General features: G+C 39.3%; 1 protein-coding gene across 3 annotated transcripts in view; it reads right to left on the minus strand.

Annotated features, from left to right (window-relative positions):
- Nucleotides 1-16,517, minus strand: part of TRPC1 (transient receptor potential cation channel subfamily C member 1) — a 72,852-nt gene extending 56,335 nt beyond the window's left edge. The window contains exons 1-2 of one of the 3 annotated variants that reach the window (XM_036754087.1): nucleotides 16,040-16,517; nucleotides 1,288-1,442 (exon numbers count right to left, since the gene is read on the minus strand). In XM_036754087.1, coding sequence (XP_036609982.1) covers nucleotides 1,288-1,442; nucleotides 16,040-16,517 — 633 coding nt within the window. Of the gene's footprint in view, nucleotides 1-1,287; nucleotides 1,443-3,719; nucleotides 3,762-16,039 lie in introns of those variants that run through there. The other 2 variants (XM_036754088.1, XM_036754089.1) reach the window with 2 other exon arrangements.
- Between the last annotated feature and the right edge of the window lie 6,641 nt (nucleotides 16,518-23,158).

Raw genomic sequence — 23,158 nt, forward strand, 5'->3', positions numbered from 1 at the left:
CACATGAGTCTTGAGTCACATAAGCCTGTAGTGGGAGGAGCTTGCTGAATGGGTGGAGCAGGAAGTTGGGAGTGAGTCAGAGCTGGGAGAGAGAGGAGGCAGAGAGAACAGATCAGCTAGCAAGAGTGAGAGAGGAAGTGATTTTGCTTAAGGGAGTTTGTTGGTGGGGAGGCCTGATGGAGGGAAGGCTTGGGGATGGCAGTGCCCCCTGCATTGATAATGGGTATAGATTTCTTTGTTGCTATGAGGGATTTGGCTTTCTGGTGTTGGAATAAATGTCTTGGTTTCACCTTCAATGAAGAGAGTCTGTTATATTTTGCGATTCAGAACTAGGCTGGCATATTCATAGCAGCCGCAGCCTCTGTGGGTATCACATTGGCGCTACACTAACTTACTCACATTTATATATGTTATATAGATAGATACACATAGGTGTATCTATGTATAACTCCTAGTCTTCAACTCTTTTCTAATCAACTATTTTGTACCACTATACATAAAGCTAAGAGACGCAATTATAGTAAAATACTAAGACTGTTTTCATAAATGTAAAACAATTACTTTATCATCATACCACCTAATATCATCATACACACACGTGCAGACAAATAATTCATCCAAAGCATTAAGTCTCATTTAAACCTAACTGAAACAGAGAAAACCAATAGATATTAATAAGTTATTCTGGACCTCTAACTGAATTCTTCCAGGACTTGGTAAATATATATTCTCATGTCTGTCCTCCTACCTGAGCTGATTTGAAGACAAACGGAAAAGATCAAATTTTCTAGGAAAAGATCGTTCACCTTGATCTGTGACCAAACAGATAAGATTTCAGGCAAAAGAAAAGAAAGTTTTATAAAAGTTAACATGAGAAAATGGTCAAAATGAAAACAGTTTCATAAGACAGTGATAAAATTTGCTATTACAACACTAAAATTGTCTTGAGATACAGAAAACTTTGTTCTCCTAATTCTAGAGAAATGCTTATACTATTCTTGGGAAGAAATATACTGTACTACTAAGTACCCTGGTAAAAAGACAAAAATAAAATGGAGTCCTTTAGCATATCAATCATGGTATTATGACCACATCATATGTAATACAACTGAAAGAAATTAAAAGGAAACTGGGAGTAGAGAAATCAAGCATAATACATGCAATTCCTATGGGGAAAGGCATTTTAAGACTTATAAAAATGAATCAGAAACCAAAAGAAATGAAAACTAGAAAACCTACAATATCTGAGTTATCTTGGTTATTAAATAAAATTATTTAGCCTTTTACCTGACAACCGTAGTCCAAAAGAAGCTGTAGAATATCCAGGTTTTCGTTTTCAATTGTTATGGTAACAGCATTCCTCCCAAGCACATCTACGCAATTTATGTTCATGTCACCTGCACTGTTTTCCTCCAAGAGCTTTTTAACCATATAATAGTCACCTAAACAACCAATATACAAGCATGATTTAATATCCACGGTACACTAAACAATCAATGGCTGTAAAAATAAATGGAGTTAATTATTTTACTGATTTAATGTACTAAAAAAGCAAATTCACTTTATTTTTATTCAAGAAAACCCTATCAGAAATGTACAAAGAAAAATCTGAGTATTTTCTTGCTCAGAATAAATTACCATCTCATTAAAAAACTCTATTGATACAGACTATACAGAACATAAAAACCAAGAAACTGAAAAGGCCAATTTCAATAAGTATAATATATTCATATACAGACAAGAATTTAAAATGACTTTGGAAAGTTGGACTTCATTATTAATGTCATTATATGAAGAATTTAATGCAGTATGACCAAAAGCACATACGTGTAAGATGAGGGTCCATAAGAAAAGAAGTGAAGAGTCCAAGAAAATTAATATAAAATGTTAAGAGAAAAATGTGCTTTTGAAAAACAAGGGGAAAGGGCTAAAAAGCCCAAGGTAAAGAGGTCATCTTTCAAAACTGTTATCATAGGTAGAAAAAAGCTCAGCAAGCACTCAGTGGCATAAATCTAGTTAGTGGTTGTGCTAAAACCCAGTTTTTGAACTAACAAAATGTTATTAATGACTAAAGGAAATATGTAGTGCTTAGGATACGGGATTATGAGTATTAATATCTCAGAAGGTCATCTAAGCTAACAAAGAGACAAATCTGACATAATCTGTCAAGAAAAATATAAATTCAAGATTCAAAAAGAAATCTTATAACTATTCCTATTATCCACTTAACAGTAACAAAATAATCAAATGAACATGTAAACCAAGGGGTGACAGTTTAACTGATCCATTATTAACCTTTAATCAGGCAGTATCTAATGAATTAAAAAATAAGCATTGAAAATAATTTTGCTGTATCTTCTCCCCAAGCTTGCCTTGGAATTCCATCATCTTTGGTCTTTTTTAACCCTTCTTTTACTAACTTTAAAAATATGTACATATACATATATATATACATATATATATAATATAAAATATATATGGTCAGTGTATATACAATTCAGGTATTGCTAATTTCACTCTAAAATACCTCATAAAGGTTTTTTCATGTTTGATTGACACACTTCATATTTATCTATAGAACAAAAATATTCTATTACATTAATATAGCATAATTTATTCAGTCAGTGGTGTGCTGGTAAATGTTTAACAACTAGCTCTCCAAAAAGGTATAAAACATTTTAAAGTTTAATCTACATTGTTAACATTTTCTTCATCACTTCTTTAAGCCCAGGCAAACAACAAACCAGTAAATCAAGCCTTGTTTTTTAGCTTGCTGATTTCCAAGGTGTAATGTTCACACTTGAAAATTTAAAAACTGGCTCTTGCAAATTCATAAGAGCTGTCTCCATTAGCCATTCTCCATTTTGAATAGCTTCCAGTTTTTTTAATTACAAATAAAACAGCTATGAATATACTTTTAGGGATAATATACAGAGATCAAGTTTTTTCCTAATATTCTTGGGATAGAATCCTGGCAATAGAGTTGATGGGTAGAAAGGCAAATCCATTTTTGTTTATAATTACTTATTTCCGTATCTTAACACCCACCAAAAATATATGATAGTGTCCATTTCTCACAACTCTACTAACATTAGATTTTACCTTTTAAAATACATTTTGATCATTTTATAGAATAAAGCAGTATCTTGAGATTATCAATTTGCATTTCTATGATTAGTGAATTTGGGGCATCCTTTCATGTGTTTATTAACAATTTTCATTTCTTCTTTTTATAAACTGCCTAGTCCTTTGAACATTCTTCCATTAGGAAATGTATTTTTATATGTAGTTTTATAGAGGTAAGCTCCTTTTAGATTCTGGGTGTTGAACTTCTGTGTAATATGTTTACTGCAAATACTTTTCTTCAATCTTTCTTTTCTTTTAAAGAAATTTCTTTTAGAAAAAAAAGCATTACTGTTTACATCACTTTTTTTCTGGGGAGGGTGGAATTCCATTCCTCCAGGTTGAATTCTTCCCAGTGATAAAATTAATTATGCAAAAAATCCAATAACACCCCCAATTAATATATTTTGTTTAAGTATAATATATTTTGTATAAAATATTTTGTCTAAGTAATGACCAAACTAGTATAACATATTTTATCTAAGTAATGACCAAACTAGTAGTGCCTTGAGAATGGAGGTATGATTCATTATCTGCATTATCTCTGCTCTCTTTCTTCATTAGTTTTTTTCAATTACGCAGAGTTAGCAACCTACCTTTTAGTGACATTTTCATTTACATTGTAGCTGTTGTATATATTATTCTTTTTATTTTATTTCACTTTTCATCAGGTCACATAAATCTTCACATGTTACTCTGAATTCTTCATTTTCATCATTTCATGGCCTACAATAATATTTCATCACATGTGGTTGTGGAATAAATACCAACCTTCCATTGGCAAATCAGATTGTTCAAAGTTTTAAATTAGATAACAAGCCTATTAAGAGGTAGTTTCTGCAAAACTGGTAGGGAGAAACACTAAACACATATTCTCTTGCTTCAAGTCTAATGGAGGGCAATTTTTTAAAATGGAAGTACTTAAGACAATTTAGCTTCTATAATTCATTTACCATAGCTTTTTCAGTCATTCCCATTCCATTAAGAAATTGCTTTCTCTTTAGAAAAATCCTTTAATCTTTATACAATCAAACCCATTTATTATGTTTCTGCTGATTTCTTCTCTTTGAAGGCTAAAAATATCCCTAAATTCCATAATTAAGGCAAATATATTACTCCTTTTTATTCAGTATTTTCTGAATTTTTCTTATTTAAATTGATGATTTGGTTACAGTTTTATTGTAGATGATACAAAGTATGCCTCCAAATACTTTTTTTTCCCAAAGAGCTATCCAATTTTCCCATTTTTAAATGAACAATGATTCTAATCCCCAATGGAAAATTTTTCCCTGGTGCTCTCTTTCTTTACCATTTCTCCTTATTCTTAACAAATAAGTTTCTACCCCATGTGCATGTAATACTTTCATGTGCTAGGTACCTTGAGCCCTCACCCAAGACCTGCCATACCCAACAGTGTTCTATGTTCTAGGCATCTTTCTCCATGTTCCACTCTCCATCTCTAATCAAAATGTTCTCACATAGTTAGGAAAGCTTGGAAAAATTAATTTATAGTTAGATGCCAATAATAGCAGCTTAGTGTGTTAGCATTCCAAGTAGTTATCTGAATTTTAACAAGAAACCAAGTTTTATTTCAAACTAAATAAATTAAATTCCCATGGAAATTCTTGAAGCATCAACAATAGGCTGAAATGAAAAGATTAGAGTCCTCAAACCCTGTAAATCACACTACCAAGGTGGCTTGCTTACTCTACTTAGATCTAATACTGTTGCAGAGCCCAGTGATTTACATATAGATTTCCCAGCAAACAGTTAAGAAAATTACAAAACAAATTTCGACCTCCCTAAAATTCAGAGTTTACTTTCCAGGTACTTTTCTCTGAGGAGAAAAAAGGTGTCTGGTCTTTTTTCTCCCCTCACATTTATTTCATTAGCTGGCTTAACTGCTTCTAAGCAAATTAGAAGGCTTAGAAAGCCTTAAAGAGAGGATCTGGTTTCGTGAGTACAGTGAGGTCTTTACTGACCATACTTAGCTGAAATGCCTCCCAAATAAACATATTAACTTTACACAAGGTTGTAACAGACTTGTAAGGCATTTACAGCCAGAGTTCACTTAATTTAACAATTCAGCAAACATTTATTAAGCACCTATAATTTATAATCCCCACTAAAGTTGAACTCCAAAGTTTTATCTTGGCCCAGAGATGACCCTAGTTTCTCTAGATAGATCAAAAGTTCTAAAAAATCTTCAAAAGTATGGGACTAGAAATGAATTTTGAGTCTGTTATCTGAAAAGTAGCCTTCTAAATCCTGAAAAATTCCTCTTCAGAAAGTTAATCATCAGATTTGGGAACAGAAAACTTGGGCCCAAATCCCAACTCCGCTATTTACTACCTGCACAACCTTGGCCATGTCAACCTCTTTAAAATCAAGAAATTTAAAGATTAGATCATCTCTAAAGTCCCTGCTAGCTCTAAAACCTACTACCCTGAATATTTTGTGCATATCACAATACTAGGCCCCAAGGGAACTACATCAACGAATAAATAATCTGATACTTTGATTACTCAATTCCTACATACCTTCTCATCCTGCATGACCCTGTATTTATATAAATCTCCCAAAAAGGGCTACCCACTGTATGAAAGGTTTCTGGTTGTTTGTTTTTTAATATTTAATGGATAGTAATGCAACATTTAGGCTGTCCCATTTATTATTGCTAACTTTTACCACATGATTAACCCCTCCCTTTCCTGCTACACAAAGAATTTCAAAGCTATAAACTATCTCAGAAGTCATTTAGTCCAAAACATAGGCAACACCTTATACAAGGATCCATTATATAACCTTCCCAAGGAGTTTTCTTAAAAGGACAATTCCCAAATGCGATCCAGCCTAGTCTCTCCCTCCTATTCAGTTGTGGAGCCAGCCTGCCACCAATTAGATATCCTTTTATTTGATACTGACATGGCAAACTTGGGTTTTTATGCATCACCTAATGTTGACACTCAGCAGATAATTCATCAAAGTAATTTCCATGAACAAAGATGGAAATATGTACCTGACATATGATCTTGCATATCGGATTTTTACCGTTTGTGAAGAAGACACTTAATTTGAGGCAAGTCTTTATAGTTGCATTTTGTTCTACCAAGTCAAATGCTTTTTTAAAAACTCACACAACAGACTCAGCATGATGTTTTATTCACCACACTGCATCAGTTATATGACTGTGGAGATGACACATTTTAAGAACTACATGCAAAAGCCAGTCTGTTCCTTTTTCATGTTTTCATCAAGAATACCCTTGATAAGTACATAAGGCATTTTATAAGTTTATAGAAATAGAAAGCAGTGACATGGGCTGTTAGTTGCTGTCATTTGGTGCATAGGATCATACATTTAGAAATGAAAAGGAGAAGGGACAATCAGAAGCAAACACTCTTGTGGAGGGACAGGTCAAAGGAGAGAACAGAATAAATGGAGGGTGGGACAGGATAGAGGGTAATATAGTTAGTCTTTCACAATATGACTGTTATGGAAGTGTTTTGCATGACTACACATGTACAACCTAAATCAAATTGTTTGCTTTCTCAATGAGGGTGGGTAGGGAGGGGGGAAGGGAGAGATTGTGGAACTCAAAGCTTTAAAAATGAATGTTAATTGTTTTTACATGTAACTGGGAAATAAGATATACAGGCAATGGGGTATAGAAATATATCTTGCCCTACAAGAAAACAGAAGGGAAGTGGATAAGAGAAATGGGTGGGGGGTAATAGAAGGGAGGGCAGATAGGAGGAAGGGATAATCAAAATGTATACTGCCATGGGGTAGGGGGAGAGGAGAGATGGGGAGAAAATTTGGGATTCAGAATCTTGTGGAAGTGAATGTTGAAAACTGAAAATAAATTTATATTTACATGTGTGTGTGTGTGTGTGTGTGTGTGTGTGTAAAAAGAAATGAAAAGGACCTTAGAGGAGGCCAGGTGAAGTTAAGTGAGTTGCCAGAAATAATAAAGTGTCTGTAGGATTATTCAAAGCAGGTCCTTCCTGACTCTTAAGTTCAGTATTTATCCACAATATTGTTGCCCTGCTTCTCAATCTTACCTGTCCTTATTGATGAAGTACCATCTGTAATTTGTTCCATTATTTTAATGTAATCTTTTAATATGTATTTAGAAAAATCTATTATGCAATCCATTTTGGTGATTTTCATTATTTGCTTCCAATTTATTTTAAAAAATGTTTTAATTTTTGCTTTTGTTTCTCCAATGATTTCCTTTTCTAAAGTTTTTTTTAATTTGCTCTTATAACTTTCTTAACAATGTTATTTCTTGCTTATTTCCTTTTTGTTAGGCATTCCTTTTTAGGGCAACTCTTAAGATAACCAATAGTTTCTTTTTCCATCTGTTTTGCTGCTATATTAGCTATTTCTCTACTCCATGATATTGAATTGTATTGGTTCTTTATTTTGCTCATTTTCTATTTTACTTTTTTTGTAAGGGAGGTGATTTTATGTAGAGATTCAAGAGTAATTTTTAGTGTTTTCCATTGTTGTTTTCTGAGGGGTGGTAACATGGTACCCTTCCAACCTCTCTTGAGCAAAAACTGCTATCTTCAAAAATCTTCCCCCAGTAGTCACTACTTAAAACAAATTTCTTATGGACTTGGGCCTGATCTTCCCAAATTCATATTCTTAAATGCCACAGCCACTTTCACATACTGGGTTCTGAGTTAGTAGAGGCCAAATGTGATGATTTTATTGTTGTTGCCAATGGGAACAGATTACAATTGAAATGTTGGTAGATTCATTCCATGCCTTATTTATTTATTGTACCCTTTTCTAGTTTCACCTACAAAACTGCCTGAGATTCATGCCAAGCTCTCTACAAGTCTGTTCCCTCTCATCACCTGCTTTTAATCATTTTGGTGATACTGCTTAACAATATTCCATACTGAACTTAATATTCTAAACCAAAACTGCCTTTGTCTGTCATGGCTCTTCATCTAATGAGGTGAAGTATTTCATGGCTAAGACAATTTCTGGGCTTTCAACTTCATCATTATGGTGATTATCTTCTATCAGTTAGATTTCTCTGAGAAAGACTTTGAATCAGTATCTTTACTTTTGTCTGCTTCCTATTTTTCAGCTGCCAATTTTCAATGGTTGAGTTAGATCTACTGTAATAACAGCACACAGTATGTGCTTCTTACATTTGTGGTTTTCTCCCAATGCAGCACTGATTTTAACTTTTTCTCTAACCAGCTGATGATCAGAATATATACTGACAGCTGATTCCAAAAGAACTTGTGTTGGTAACTGCTCTGACAGTTAAAAGACAAGATAGGAGTAAGGGCTGGACTTGTGATTTCACTAATATAAAAGGAACTCTTGGGTAAGGAAACTCCCTCTACTAAGAGGTCAGAACCTTTTCTGAAACTGAAATCTTAGAGAATTGCCTAGAACACTGTGCCTAGAACACTGAGAGGTTGGGAGGAAACCCAAGGGACTTGAACATTGATCTTCCTGGCATGACAGCTGGCTCCCTCTCTAATACTACTAAAAGATAGTCAAGTAAAAAGTTTTTACACAAACAAAACCCATTCTGCTAAAATTAGATCAGAAACAGGAAACTAGGTTAAAAAAATCTTTAAACTAGGTTAAAAAATCTTTACAGTAAGTTTCTGTGATACAGGCCTCATTTCTAAATTTTAGAGGAAACTGAGTAAAATTAAAATGTATGTATGATTCCCTAACTGATAAATGTCCAAAGGATATAAATAGGCAACTTTTCAGAGGAAGACATCTAAGCTATTACTAGACATATGAAAAAATGCTCAAATCACCAATAATTAGAGAACTTCAAACTAAAATAACTCTGAGGTACCACCTCACACCCATCAGATTGGCTAAGCTGATGCAAAAAGGAAAATGAAAAATGCTGGAGGGGCTATAGGAAGACAAATACTTTAATGCACTATAGGTAGCGCTGTAAACTGGTTCAATCATTTTGGAAAGCAATTTGGAATTATGCCCCAAAAAACTATTAAACTGTGCATACCCTTTGAACCAGCAATACCACTACTAGGTCTATATCTCAAAAAGATTTTAAAAAGAGGAAAAACATCCTAATGTACAAAATATTTATGGAAACTGAAGGGATGCTCATCAAATGGGGAATGGCTGAGAAAATTATGTTATATGAATGTGATAGAATACTGTAGAGTCATAAAAAATGATGAAAGAGATGGTTTTAAAAAAACCTAGGAAGGCTTATATGAACTGATGCAAAGTGAAGCAAGCAGAACAAGGAGACCAATTTATATAACAATATTGTAAAGATAACCAACTCTAAGACTTAGTAACTGATCAACACAATGACCAACCACAATTCCAAAAGATTTATAGTGAAACATGCTATCCACGTCCAGGTAGAGAGCCAATGGACTCATAGTACACACTGAAACAAGTTTTTTTTTCTCATTTTTTTAAAGACACGGCTAATGTAAGAATTTGTTTTGTATGACTACATATATTTGTAATGGTTTTTGTTGTTCTTGTCTTCTCAATGGATGGGGGAGGAGAAGAGAAAGGAAGAGAATTCAGAATTGAAAATAAAATTAAAATGAATTTTTAAAAAAGATAGTCAAGTAGATTTTATTCAGGTCAATGATCTAGTCCATCAAGATTCTTATTCTGTAATCCACTGTGTTAACTATCCCTCTCTTGTTTTTTGTTATCAACAAATTTGATGAGCTTGCCACCTATGCTCTTGTCCAAGTCACTTGATAAAAATGTTAAAACAACACAGGGTCAAACAAAGATCCCTGGAGCACTATACTGGAGACCTCCAGTCACAGTGACACTGAATCTTTAATAAACTGCTCTTTGAAGGATGATTGGGGAGTTGGGAAGATAGATACAGGGAAAATCTGCATAGTGTAGGAACAGAAGAAATCAATACAAATCTATTTTTTAAAAAGTCAATTACTCTGATCCAGCTACCCAATCAGTTTTCAATCTATCTCTTCACCTTATCCATAAGAATAGCATGAGATGTTACCAAAAGCTTGGTTAAAATCCAGATAAATATATCCAACAGCATTTCCCTCATCTACTAACTTAATTTATTCAAAATGAGAAAACTTTTTCTGAAATGACCTATTCTTGAAGAAGCCAAGTTATCTCTTTGTAATCACTGCTTCCCTATCTGGATGTTCAACAACCATCTCTTTAATGGTTGTTGGTTAATCCTGTGGAATTTTCCCAGGGATCAAAGACAAGTTCACTGATCTATATTTTTATAAACTGTTCTTTTTTGAAAAGTGGGATATTTTCTCATTCTCCAAATTTGTGGCAACTCTCCCATTTTCTATGATCATTCAGCTATTACTGACAGTGGGTCAGCAATGATATAGTTCTTTCAGGATCAATGGATATAGTTTGTTTAGGCCAGATGAGTTTAATTCATCATGGGTATTTAAGTGCCCTCTTAATATCTCTTTACTTAAATATCAATTCCCAGGTAGTCATTTTTGTTGTCATTTCCTGGGTAAAATTCCTAGCGTCAGTGTTTCTAGTATAAAGCAACAATTTCAGTTTATGCATCAATATGTCTTTATGGTCTGCTTATGATCATTTTGAGTACTGCAAGGTAAGATGAACAAATGTTTCATTAAATGTGGATTTTTTGCACTTGAGATGCCATGAAACCACCCTCTTTATGGGCCCCTGAGGAGTACCTGGGAACTATCTTTCCATTTATTTCCAATTTCTTTTTGCTTTTTGGTTTCATTAAAATCAAGAATGTTGACATAAATGTGGCTCAGTTTCTCAAGTAGTGTGGTTCACTTTGTTCTGTTTCATTAGGTCAATGTAGAAAATGTATTACCTGATGTCCAACTTTCTTAGTAATGAGTTCTTATACATTTAATTGGGCTGATCTTTGAAAAGCAGATAGTTTTGTCACTAGGCCCAAAGCTTTTTTAGCTTGGTAGAATCTATTAGAGCTTGTACTCTATCAACATACCCTTTAAGAAATGGGGGAGAGGAAGTCACTTCTTGTGCCCACAATACTGACTGCACCAAATCAGAGAAATAGTTATGTGGTAATGGCCACTGTCGGCAGCCACTCTCTAGAGTGATCCAGCCATATCTGTCAAACACTAGCCCAGGGCCAGTAAACTGACAATCAACAAGGGTTTACTAAGTCTCTACTATGCTCCAGGCACTGTGCTAAGCAGTAAGAACACAAAGACAAAAATGAATCCAGTTCTGCCTGCAAGGAGCTTACATTCTATTTAGGAAGACAAGTACATTAATAAATATATGCAAAATAAATACAGGGTGATTTTGAAAGAGAGGGCACTAGGAGCCGGAGAGATCAGGAATGGCTTTGTGTAGAATTTATTTACATGAAACACATACTTATCATCAACTATTTAGAAAAGAGAATTCTTTTACAGAAGCAGAGGATTCTTAAGCTACAAGAGAGCACAGAGATCATCTAGCCCTGTCCACTCGTTTGTCTATTCTCCTGCTTGATGTCTTGTACTGTTTTGGGATACAGTCATATCAATATTCACCATGTACAAATTTATATTACCATATTACCCTCCTAAAATTCTGAAGTCGTTAATTTTTCCACCACATTTCACCCTTCCACTAAAATAAAATAATTCTGATCCTCAAACTTGTTCCCTGCTTTTACTCCAGATGCTCTAAAATCTACTCTATGGGCTCTAAATATCTATCTCAACTTGGAACCAAATCCCTATTTAAAGCAGTGCCCCTTGGCAGATCATATTCAGGTGTCCCTATCTAAGACATAGTCACATTCTTATCATAGTCTGCTAATCAAAGTTTAGATCCCTGGCCTACACATGTGGGGAAGCAGCATGGTATAGGAAAGAAGGCTTCATTTCATAGGACCTGGGTTTGAATCCTGGCACTGACATTTATTGTGTGTCCATTAGCTTCTATGGATCTCAATTCCCTCATCTATAAAATGAGGGGGTGCCTTTCAATAATAAAGCTATTCTCATTCTTCCCCCACCCCTTTTTTTAAAACTTACTGTTCCATTCCTTGTTCTTCATTAACTTTGTCTACTCCTCCCTCCACTGATATCCATATAACCAAAACCATTTTGGAAGGATACACAGGAGTAAAGAGGAATTTACCACCCACTGCAACTAAGCAATTCTGTTCCAAGAGTTCTCACCAACAGGGAAAATTTATACAAGGAGGGTTTATTACAGAATAAAAAGATTCTTTAAAAAAAATGCCCTGGACATATATTTGCTTTGATATTATGAATATCTTTCTTGCTTCTTTATCTTTACTGTTTAAATTTAATACAAAGAAACCAAAGCTCTTTTTTTCAGAAAAATATAGAAAACAAGTTAGACTCACCCTGAATGTGCTTGTATTAATTTGCCCTAAACAAATGGTTTTGTATATTCTCTTTTCCTGCAAAGAAGTTTGTGGTCCATGCGGATGAGAGAATTTAGTCTAGAAATGTTCACCTTTGCACTGGAAACAGTACTGTTTTATTTGATGCAGACATTCAAATTATAGATATTTTAAGTAGATTTTCACAATTTTTATTTAGTGAGGGTCACAATGAAAAAGTTTAACAATACTGATTTAGTACATACAAAGTCCAAAAGGAAAAATTGTATGGCTAGATTTCAGCCACATTTTAATGAAAATTTAAGTATTAATAGTTGTATAAGCTATATCATTTCTCCAAATTAATCCCAAGGACAACTTTGGTTTTTTTTAAATGCCTGAAATATAGAAAATCATCTTTGTTACCTCGCCTTTTCAAATTTTGATTTTTAAGTCTATATTTGAGAAGTCATATGTATTTGTATATTTCCTTCTAAAAGGTAAACAATCTTTACGAGTTTATCAAAATGAAAAATTTAGTAAAAATACTTAATCACCACTGTCTACATAAGCATGTAAACTATAAAACTGTAACTTCTAAACATGCTTTTTTTCTTCAGTAAAGTGATACACCAGACCCTGGGGCAAATTATATGTTTAAACCCAATTCAAAATGTATGTGTTAAAATTCATGGTATTTCACTCTAACCAACTACCAATGTTAAGGAAAAAAATTGTTAAAAATGAATTTCCTGCTGCTAGAGGATATCCCTACATGAAAGACCTTTTTTGGTCTTCTAGGACAAACAAAACAATATAACAAAAGCAGGCTGTTTACTATCACCTGAGATGAGGGAAGAGTAAGAAGTTGGCCAATCCTTCCTCTACCTCTGCCCAGCCTGCTTCTCACCTTCCTTACTTTCCTTAGCTTGAGAATAAAAGAGCTAAATGTAGAAGATGCCTAGTTCTTTCCCTGACCCAAAGTGCTTTAGGCCTCAAAGTAAAACCTAAAAAGAAAAGTCTAATAAAAAAAATAACCCTTCTAGACCCTTCATTATAAAACACAGGTGTCCTTGAATTAAAATTTTTATCCTAAACAACAACAAAGTGGCTGAAAGATGAAATGTTAGATTAAAATGACAATAACTTTTGTAACCTAACTTAGATTACTGAATTGATTTTTTTTTGTGTGAACAGAAATGGAGGTGAGTATTTGAAAACTTTAAAAAGAGGTGCCTGAGTCCTAGAATATGACCCAAGCTGAAAAGCCCAAATAACTTTTGAATGAAAAGTTAATCAGGGAAAAAAAGCTACGGGAATAAATCTATTGGATGCACATATCTAAATGCATGTGTATGAAAAAATATTAACTGATGTGAATAAATGTGGCTACAAGGGCAGCTTTCCCCTCCCCTTGCATGCACTGAATAATCTAGTAGATGATCCTGAAAAGGAACCTTATAAAGTTTTAGCAGGTGTTGTAGCTTCTCGGTTTCAGCTTTTTTTTTTTCCTCTCTAGTGTGACTCTCTGGACCATCCTTATTACCTCAGAGTAGGGAATGCCTGGACAAGAAACTCACGGACCTTCATCCTGTCAGTGTCTCAAGGGGCAAATTCAACCACAGAGCTTGGCAGTAAAGTGAAAGTCAAGAGGACCCCCATCCAGGTAGTGGCATCTACATCTAAGAACACACACAGAGGATGCCAAGGAAAGTGCTACCCAACAGCAGTTGTTAAATTTGCAGCTGCAACCTCTCAGAACTGTTCAGGCAACTTTATTTCCATAGGAAGAAAAAAAGAATGCCACTTTCTTACTATGATCAAATTTTCACATGTATAGCAACCTCTATAACTGAAGTTTTGGTTCTAATACTCACCTAAGGCCTGTTTCAAAACTTTAAATCTAGGATAATTTTAAGGAACTGACTAGGATGAGGGAAGTATGTACTCTGAAAAAAATAGTACTAAACTTGACAACACAGAAAACCATATACACCAGTGCTAATTCAACAATGTAAAGATATTCTTTAGTTCAAATACAAAATCTTTAAGAGGGAAAATGTATTTGATTGTTCTTTGAATTTTTTTAGCCTAATCAAAAGCTCTGCCCACAGTAGATATTGAATAAAGGCTATACATAAGAAATGTACCTTTTAACAAATAGCATTTACCTTTCTGTTAGTGCATACTAACAAAAAATACCCAGCTAATGAAGATGCAATTATGTCAATTATGTTATGAATATAGTTATGTATACCCATATGTAGCTATATATATAATTCTAATAAGTTATGTAAATCAAATCATATTTTACACTAAGTGGGAATGACTGCTATTAAAGAAATCCATCATTCAATCTTTGCAAAGCAAAGAATTCTTTCATGATGAAATAATACCTAATAATACATATTAGGATAACTATTATGTATCAATGTTGAAAGGCTGGATGTTTCTTTGCCAGATTTCTTAAAACTGTATAGTGAGTCTAGAAGAATTTAAGTTTCTATTTATTTTCTCTAATATAGAAGCAAAAAAAACCCCACCCCACTTCGCAAATATTAAACAACTCCCCACTCTTTTGATGACTTCCATCACAGGAAAATAAGCCTATAACACTTAAATCAACTTTCCAGGAAAAAAAATTACAGATGTAAACAATTATAAAATATATTTTCCTCCAAAAAAAACAATAAAAATCAATTCAATACAGAATATTTTAAGTAGGAGATTATCTAGTCCAACCTTCTAGTTTTAGTTGAAAATCTAAGAGGCAGGGATGTGGAGTCACTTATTCAGGGCCATTTCGCTGGTTTATAGCTGCAGGGACTCGAACCCACTTTTCCACTGAATTACTCTTATATTTTTGTTCTGTATTTGTTTTAGACACTCTATCTTTCTGAACCCTTGAGTAAGAAGCCCTCCTAGAAGAGCTGTCTCAAGGAGGAGATTAAGAAATTAGTCTGAAAGAAAGGCTCCAGTCATCAAAGCCAGTTTAGTTGGGTATCCTGCTGGGAGAAAAGAAACCACAGCCCCAAAGCCTCTTCCCTTCATTACCCCTGAGGCTAAAAAGTGCTGGGCTGCAGAAGCTGTTTCAGAAGGGGGAAGGAATCTAATTTAACAGTAAGGGGTAGTGTAGCTCAGTGGAAAGAAACGAGGCTTTACAGAGGACCTGGCTGTGAATTCTAATTCTGCCACTTAATACCGGGACATCGGGCAAATCAGTAAGGGATCCCCGTTCATCGCTTTCTGGTCCGGAAAGTGAAAGGGCCGGCTCCGTTATCCGCTAGCCTGCTCCCCGGGACACCCCCCTTCCATCCGCGGGACCTCGCTAAGTGAGTGGCGGGACGCGGGGTTCCACGTGGGTCCCAAGCTAGCGGAGGTGCTCCCACTTTAGGGGACCAAGGCTGTCACCGGGGCGGGGCGCGGATTCACCGGTCCGCACCAGTCCCCCTCCCCTCCCCCCGAAGCTGCCCGCCGGGGCCCCGGGGCGGGGTCCCAGGCAGGTGGGCAGCCCCGCCCCGGTCCGCCTGGGTCCGAGGCAGGGGCGGGGGCGGGGCCGGCTCTCACCCTTGTCGCAGGCTAGCAGGAAAAGCTTCTCGTCCAGCGTGGTGTCCTCCTTCACGTCCCGCACGTCCTTCAGCGACAGGAGTTTGGTCGGGGAGGAGGACGCCGAGGAGCCCGAGAGGTCCGAGTTCTGGTAGAGAGCCGCCATGATGGCGGCCCATGAAGGGGGGGACCCAGGGGGTGGGGAGGGGGACTGAGACCGGGACGGGGTCGGGGACGGGGAGGGGGACGGGGACGGAGGGGGGGCTTCCTCCGGCCCCGGCCCCGACCCCCACTCCGCCCCGTGGCTGGAGAGAAGCTGCGAAGCTTCCACGGTCCCCTCGTGGCGCGGCCGCTCCGGAGCCACCGGCGTCAGCGCACGAGCCGCGAGAGCTCCACTGACAGGCGACCGTCCCCCACACCCGCCAGCCGGGGAGGGGAAGGCGCATGCGCGGGCCGGGGCCGGGCGCCCCTCCCTCCCCATCCCCATCTCCAGCCCCATCCCCACCCTCTGGTACCGCCCGAGGGAGCGCGGCTCGAGGGACTTAGCGGGGGGCGGCACGCGACACGGAGTGGGCCGAGAGAGCGGTGCGAGGCTCTGGCAAGGAGGGCGGGGAGACCGGCGCTCGGAGCCCGGGATGCGGGAAAAGGGGGCCCGGGATGCGGAGAAGGGGGCCTGGGATGCAGAGAAGGAGGCACCGGCGCGTGGACCCCGGGATGCGGGGAAGGGGGATTCGAGGATCGGGGCACCGGCGCACGGGGCTGGGGATGTGGGGAAGGGGGTACCGGCGTGCGGAGTCGGGGATGCGGGGAAGGGAGCACCAGCGCGTGGAGCGAGGAAAGCAGTCGGGGGAGGGGTCGGGCGGGAGAGGGGCTCGCAGAGTTGGTTTGATGGAGCTCAGCAGGGAGAAAAGCTCGCGGAGCGGGGGCTAGTAGGGAAACCGAGGGTCAGGCAAGTGGGGGGAAGAGAGCTAGCTCGAAGAACTGGGAGTAAAAGGAGGGAGCCAGGAGAGGGGCGCAGGGTTCAGGAGAGAGGGGCCGGCGGAGCAGCGGGGTAAGGAGCTCAGTGAGGAAGGAGGGGTAGAGAGAAGAGCGAGCCGAACACGGAAAAAGGGAAAGAAGCTTAATGGGGAAAGGGGGACAGGGGCTGCAGGAAAGAGTGGCAGAGGGATGAGCGCGAGGAGCTGGGGGAGGGGTGGGAAAGGAGCACGAGTGGATCAGTGCGGAGCAAGGCGGGGCAGGGGGATCAGCGAGCAGGGCAGGGAGGTGCTAGTGTGGCGGGACAACGAGGATCATCGGAGGGGCAGGGACCGCGACAGGGACAGGGAGAGATGAGAGCTGGGATGGGAGGGGAGGAGGATCAGCTTGGAGCAGGGGAGAAAGGACTGGGACTGGGAGAGACAAAAGATGGGGGTGCTGGGGGATCAGCTCGGAGAGACAGGGGGACAGGGAGAGACAAGAGCTGGGGGGGGCAGGGAAAGAAAAGAGCTGGGGGAGGGTCAGGGGGATCAGCGCGGAGCAGGGGAGGGGAGGTAGAGCAGGAGGCGGGGGTCCCGCAAGGAAAGACAAGAGCTGGGGCGTCAGGGGGATCAGCGCCGAGCAGGGGAGAGGAGGTAGAGCAGGGCGGGGGTGGGTGCCGCAGGGAAAGACAAGAGCTGGGGAGACGGAGGGATCAGTGCGGCCCAAGGGGGCACGGCGGAGCGAGGAGCTGGGGGGCAGGGGAGCAAGGGGCGGGGAGGGACAGGCGCGAGGGCCTTGGGGGGGCAGGAGAGACGTGATCTGGGGAGGGAGGGGGATCAGGGAGGAGGAGGGGCGGGGAAGTAAAGGAACAGGGGAGGGGGCGGGGGGGGCGGACAGAAAAAGACCAGAGCTGGGGCCTCTGGGGGGGATCAGTGCAGAGCAAAGGGGGCAGGGCGGCGCAAGGAGCTGGGGGGCAGGAGAGGCGCGATCCGGAGAGGGAGGGGGATCAGCGAGGAGCGGGGGGAGGGGGTGCCTGGGGCAGTGGCGAGGCCAGCGGAGCAGGAGCGGCAACCGGTGCTGTCGGGCCTTGGGTACTGCTCTCCGTCTCGCTCCTCACGTCATCCTCGGTCTCCCGGGAGCGGCGAGGCCAGACCCGACTTGCAGCTATGGTGGCCGAGGAGGGCACCTCGTATCTTCTCAATAGACGTTTAGAATGAGAAAGCAGCCTCACAGTGGGGCTGGGGGGAGGTAAGAGTCAGGAAGACCTGAATTCAAGTCCAGCCCCTGCCCAATCACCTGGGTGGGTGACTCTAGGCCTAACCTCCCTGAACCCTGGTACTCTAGATTGTAATCTTAGACCTAAGCTACTGACCTGCCCAGGTAAGTGGGGTATCCTGCCTGAGAGTGCCCCAAATCTCTGAAATCCTGGGTCCATACAGAAAAAAAGACCCGAAAAGGGACCTTTGGAGATCACAGGCTAAAAGTTTAAGCACTGGGAAGGTCCTTGGAAACCACTGAGTCCACATTCCTCGTTTTGCAGGTCAGGAAACTGAGGCCCAGATTATTTAAGTGACTTTCCTAGAGCATCACATGGCTACTGTCTGAGAACAAATAGCAACTCAGGTCTTCACGATTCCACATCCAAGGTGCTCTCCAAAGACATTTTCAAGATGACCTTGCGCAAGATTGTGGTTATGGTGATGGAACTGAGACTAAAATGAATTTAAAAGCATCTTTTAAATGCTTCCTATGTGCAGAGGCCTCTTAGGAGCTGGGAATCTAATTAGAAAAGTAAGGCAGATTCTGCTCTGAAGCTCCCACTCTAATGGGGGAGATGAAACATACAGAGCCCAACCTGGTACTTTTGGACAGTTTTTCCCCACTATCTCTTCTCAGCAACTCCCCTCTAGCAACTAATAGAATTCTCATAACAAAGAAGAGTTAAACAAAAACAAAGTAACCACATCTGGCCCCAGTAGTTCACTCACTGCCTGCCTCTTTAGGGAAAGGAAGGAGGGCTTCCTGTTGGAGACTGAATGGATTCCATGAAGCATAGGTTAGGGGAAAATATATTCTAGAAGTGGGGTTTGGGAGTAGATTGGAAGGGGAGCCTTGCAAAGGCAGAGAGTTAGAAAGAGATGGGAATATTGTACACAGTGAGTTGTGTTTAGTATGCCTGGAAAGGTAAGCTTGAACAGGATTATGGCACTGCTTTTTATGGCAAATGGTGGGTTGGTATTTTATCCTAGAAGCAAGGAGATGCCACTGGATATTTTTGAGTACTAGGGGAGTGATGTGGTCAAATTTGTCCAAATAGATATTCAGAGGAGGACAAATGGAAAAAAATAACACAAAATTATAATAGTCCAGGCAAGAGATGATGAGGACTTGAACCTAATTGATGGCAGAGTAAGGGGAGAAAAAGGGACAGATGGGAGATGTACTGTGGAGGTGAAATGAAGGAGATTTGGCAGCTCATTGGTTACATGGTGGGGGGGTGAGGAAAGGGCAAAAGTGGAGGATGGCTCCAAGGCTTCAGACCTGGATGCCTGAAAGAATCATGGTGTTGTTCAACAGAAAGAATGAAGACAGGAAGAACGGACAGTTTGTTGGAAAAGATAATCAATTCTGTTTTGTGCATGTTAAGTTTGGGATCTCTATGGGACATTTATTAGGAGATATCTAGTAAATAGACAGTTGGTGACATGAGTCTAAAGCTTTTAGACATCTGTTGGAGCACACTTTCTGCCAAAAGCAGAGCAGTTGGTAAGTTCTTGACTAGTCTTAATGCTTATTTTATTCTTTGTATATTGGAGGAAGCGACATGGGGTGCTGTTATTCCAATTCTGATGAATATGGAGGAACTTGTACTGAAGTAGAAATAGAAAAATAGCATTTGCATAGTGCCTGAGGGTTTGTTAAGTGCTTCACATTTGCTCCTCACCGCAGCCCTTTGAGGTAGGTACCAATAAATCCTATTTTACATATAAGGAAAATAAGACTGGCCCATGAGAGCTCATAAGTATCAGGTAGGATTTAAATTCATGTCTTCATCTCCAAGTCCAGAAATCTAATAAGGAAACAAGTGACCAATCCATATTATGTTTGTGGTGGAGGAGAGAGTCATACATGCTAACATATATCTTTAATCTGGTGAAGCTAAATTTCAAAGAATTCTAAGAATAGTTATATACGATTCCACAGCCTAATATTCCACAGGGGAAATGAGCCCAAGAGATGCTAGGATCATAGATTTAGAGCTAGAAGGACCTACCTATTCCATCCATTTCATTTTACAGATAAGAAATCTGAGGTCCATGCTCCTTAAGTGACTTGTCTGAGGTCCTACAGATAATGACCAAGCTGGGATTTTAACCCACAACCCCTGGCACTAAGTCCATACACTTGCTATCATATCTCTCTTAGGTACAAAGGAATAGTTGTGGGAGACTGCTGGGATAAAGTAGATTTAGGATTTAGTCTGAGTAGGACTGGGTAGATAGGATTGTGCTGGGAAAAGGGTAGGATGTGTTAAGAGATAGAGGCGATAGGCCTGGTAATCAGAGGCTGGAAGGAGGATTGTTGGGCAGTGGGAGTGGCAAAAGGGGAGTAGAAGGGGAAGGCTAGGAAACCAGGTTTGCTTGCCTGGACTACAGTTGTAAAAATTCACAGGTTAAATAGCAAAAATCACGGGGATGAAATGTTTTGAAGGCCTAGGACAGAAGTCTTATGGTGGCCTAATCCTGATCCTTTGGGAGGGGTGTCACTAGAGGCATTTTTGGACCGGTAAAGGAAGCTTAATTAAGAGTGATTCTCTACAAACATGTAAAATAGATTAAAGGAGAGGAGAGCCTGGAAATGCTGAGATTTCAATCTAATAGAAAATTGACTGGTTGAAACTAATTGTAGTGATAAGGTGAAAAAACTGGATAACCAAGAGATGTTATAACTAAAAGTGTGGCAAAGATGTGGATCTTTGAAGTACTAATGAAGTGTCAAACATTACCCCCAAATCAGTTGATCAGTATGAATATAAGTGCCTGCTTGTGCTAGGCAACAGGGATACAAATATCAAGAACAACATAATCGCTACTCTCAGGGATGTTACATTCTAACTGAGGCATTTGTAAATATGTACAGAATAAATATAAAGAAAATACAAAGTAACTAGGAGGTGGGGACAGGGGAAGGACTAATGGCTAGCGATAAAGGAAGGTTTCATGTAGAAAATGCTGCTTGAATTGCATCTTGAAGGGATTCTAGGAGGAAGAGTGAGGTGGGAGTGAACTCCAGGCATGGGAGACAACCAGAGCCAAGTCACGGGGGGACAGGAAGTAGACAGGGCTAGTTTGGCTGAAGAGAGAGGCTAGAAAGAGAGGGAGGCTAATTGGGAAGGGCTTTAAAAGCTAAAGAAACTAATTTATATTTTATCAAAGCAGCAGGGAGCTATAACAGTTTATTGGGTAGAGGAGTGACATGGTCAGATGTTCACTTTGGCAGCTATTTGGAATTTGGTTTGGAGTGAGGAAAAAAAAAAGGCAGTTATACCAGTTAGCAGATTGATGCAGTATTTTCTCTGTCTCTGTCTCCTTCCTTCCTTTTCTCTCCCTCCCTCCTTCCCTCTCTCTCTCTCCTTCTTCCTCTTCCTCTCTTTTCCTCCTTCCCTCTCTCCTTGGGGTTAAGTGACTTGCACAGGGTCAGACAGCTACTAAGTGCTGGCTGAGGCCGAATCTGAACTCAGATGTTTCTGACTTCAGGGATGGTGCTCTATCCACTGTGCCACCTAGTTAACTGCCCCCTGATGAAGTATTCTAAGGGAGAGGTGATAAGGATTCTGAACTAAGGTGGTGGCTGTGCAACTGGAAGGGAGGGATTCGATGCAAGTGATATTGTGAAAGGAGATAATTATAAGAGGCTAGGGGAGTGGAGCAAAATGGTGGTAAAACATCCCAAATTGTAAACAGCATTTTCTTGCTTAGACAGGGAAAAATAAGAAATACAGGAGAATGAAAGTTCATATTAACAAAAGCAGCTATTAAGTTCAATCCCTTAATATAATGCATTGTTCTTTGTATACAAATGATCATACAGACTTTCAGGTTTTTCTCTACTAATATTGATGAAATTCTGATTATTTACTGTTGTTGTCAGACTTTTCTTGATCCCATACTGTCCTTGGGGTTTTCTTGGCAAAGATACTGGAGTAGTTTGCCATTTTCTTCTTCAGCGGATTAAGGCAAATAGACATTAAGTGACTTGCCCAGGATCACACAGCTAGTATGTGTCTGAGGCTGGATTTGAACTCAGGTTTTCCTGACTCTTGGCCCAGTGCTCTATCCACTGAGCCACGCAGCTGCCTTATCTACTACCCACACCCTATTGAACTGTCCCCAAAGGGATCAGCAACATACATTTGCAAGAGAATTAGCTAAATAGTCTATATTATGTAGCTAAAGAACAGAATTACACTGACTGGTCTATTTGAAAAGTAAATTCATGAACATGGCCTCACAAGGGTCAGGATTGAATCAACTCAACTAGATAGTTAAAATAAAAACATGCATTTAGTAAAAATACCAAAAGACAGTTATAATATGCCAGAATTCTGTTAAAGCAATAAGCATTTGAAAAGAATACAAATCATCATACCCTTCAACTGAGTGATATACTGGTAAGATTTATTACTTTTTAGAAAGTTTATAGTCAGATCATCAAAAAAAATTTTTTTTAATCTGAGTATTCAGTACAAAAGATAAGTAAGTCTACTACTTATTCTGCTAGATCTAGTAATATGGGAAATATTAGCAAATATAAATTATATAGCTCAAAGGATGACTGGCAAATTATTTAGAAAGGAAATCACTTATAAATTTCCTAATCAAAATTATTCACAAATGGAAATACCAGTTGAACTTTGTTTGGGGGATATTGCTTTTAAGATTTCATGGAAATGGGAAGTTCTCAGGAAAAATGCTGAAGATAACAGACCGATGATTCTGATAAGGAAGAAAAAAAAGGGAACTGTCTGAAGAGATTTACGTGCATGTATAGGGAACTCATCCACCAATTGAATTTAAAAAAAGACATGTAAAGAAGGTAGAAACTAGGGCAGATAACTGAGGATGAATCCAAATGAGTGGCACCATCCTATAAGAACAGCTAAATCTCAGAATAAGTTGAAGC

The sequence above is a fragment of the Trichosurus vulpecula genome, chromosome 4 (genome assembly GCF_011100635.1).
Source record: "Trichosurus vulpecula isolate mTriVul1 chromosome 4, mTriVul1.pri, whole genome shotgun sequence".
Lineage (NCBI taxonomy): Eukaryota > Metazoa > Chordata > Mammalia > Diprotodontia > Phalangeridae > Trichosurus > Trichosurus vulpecula.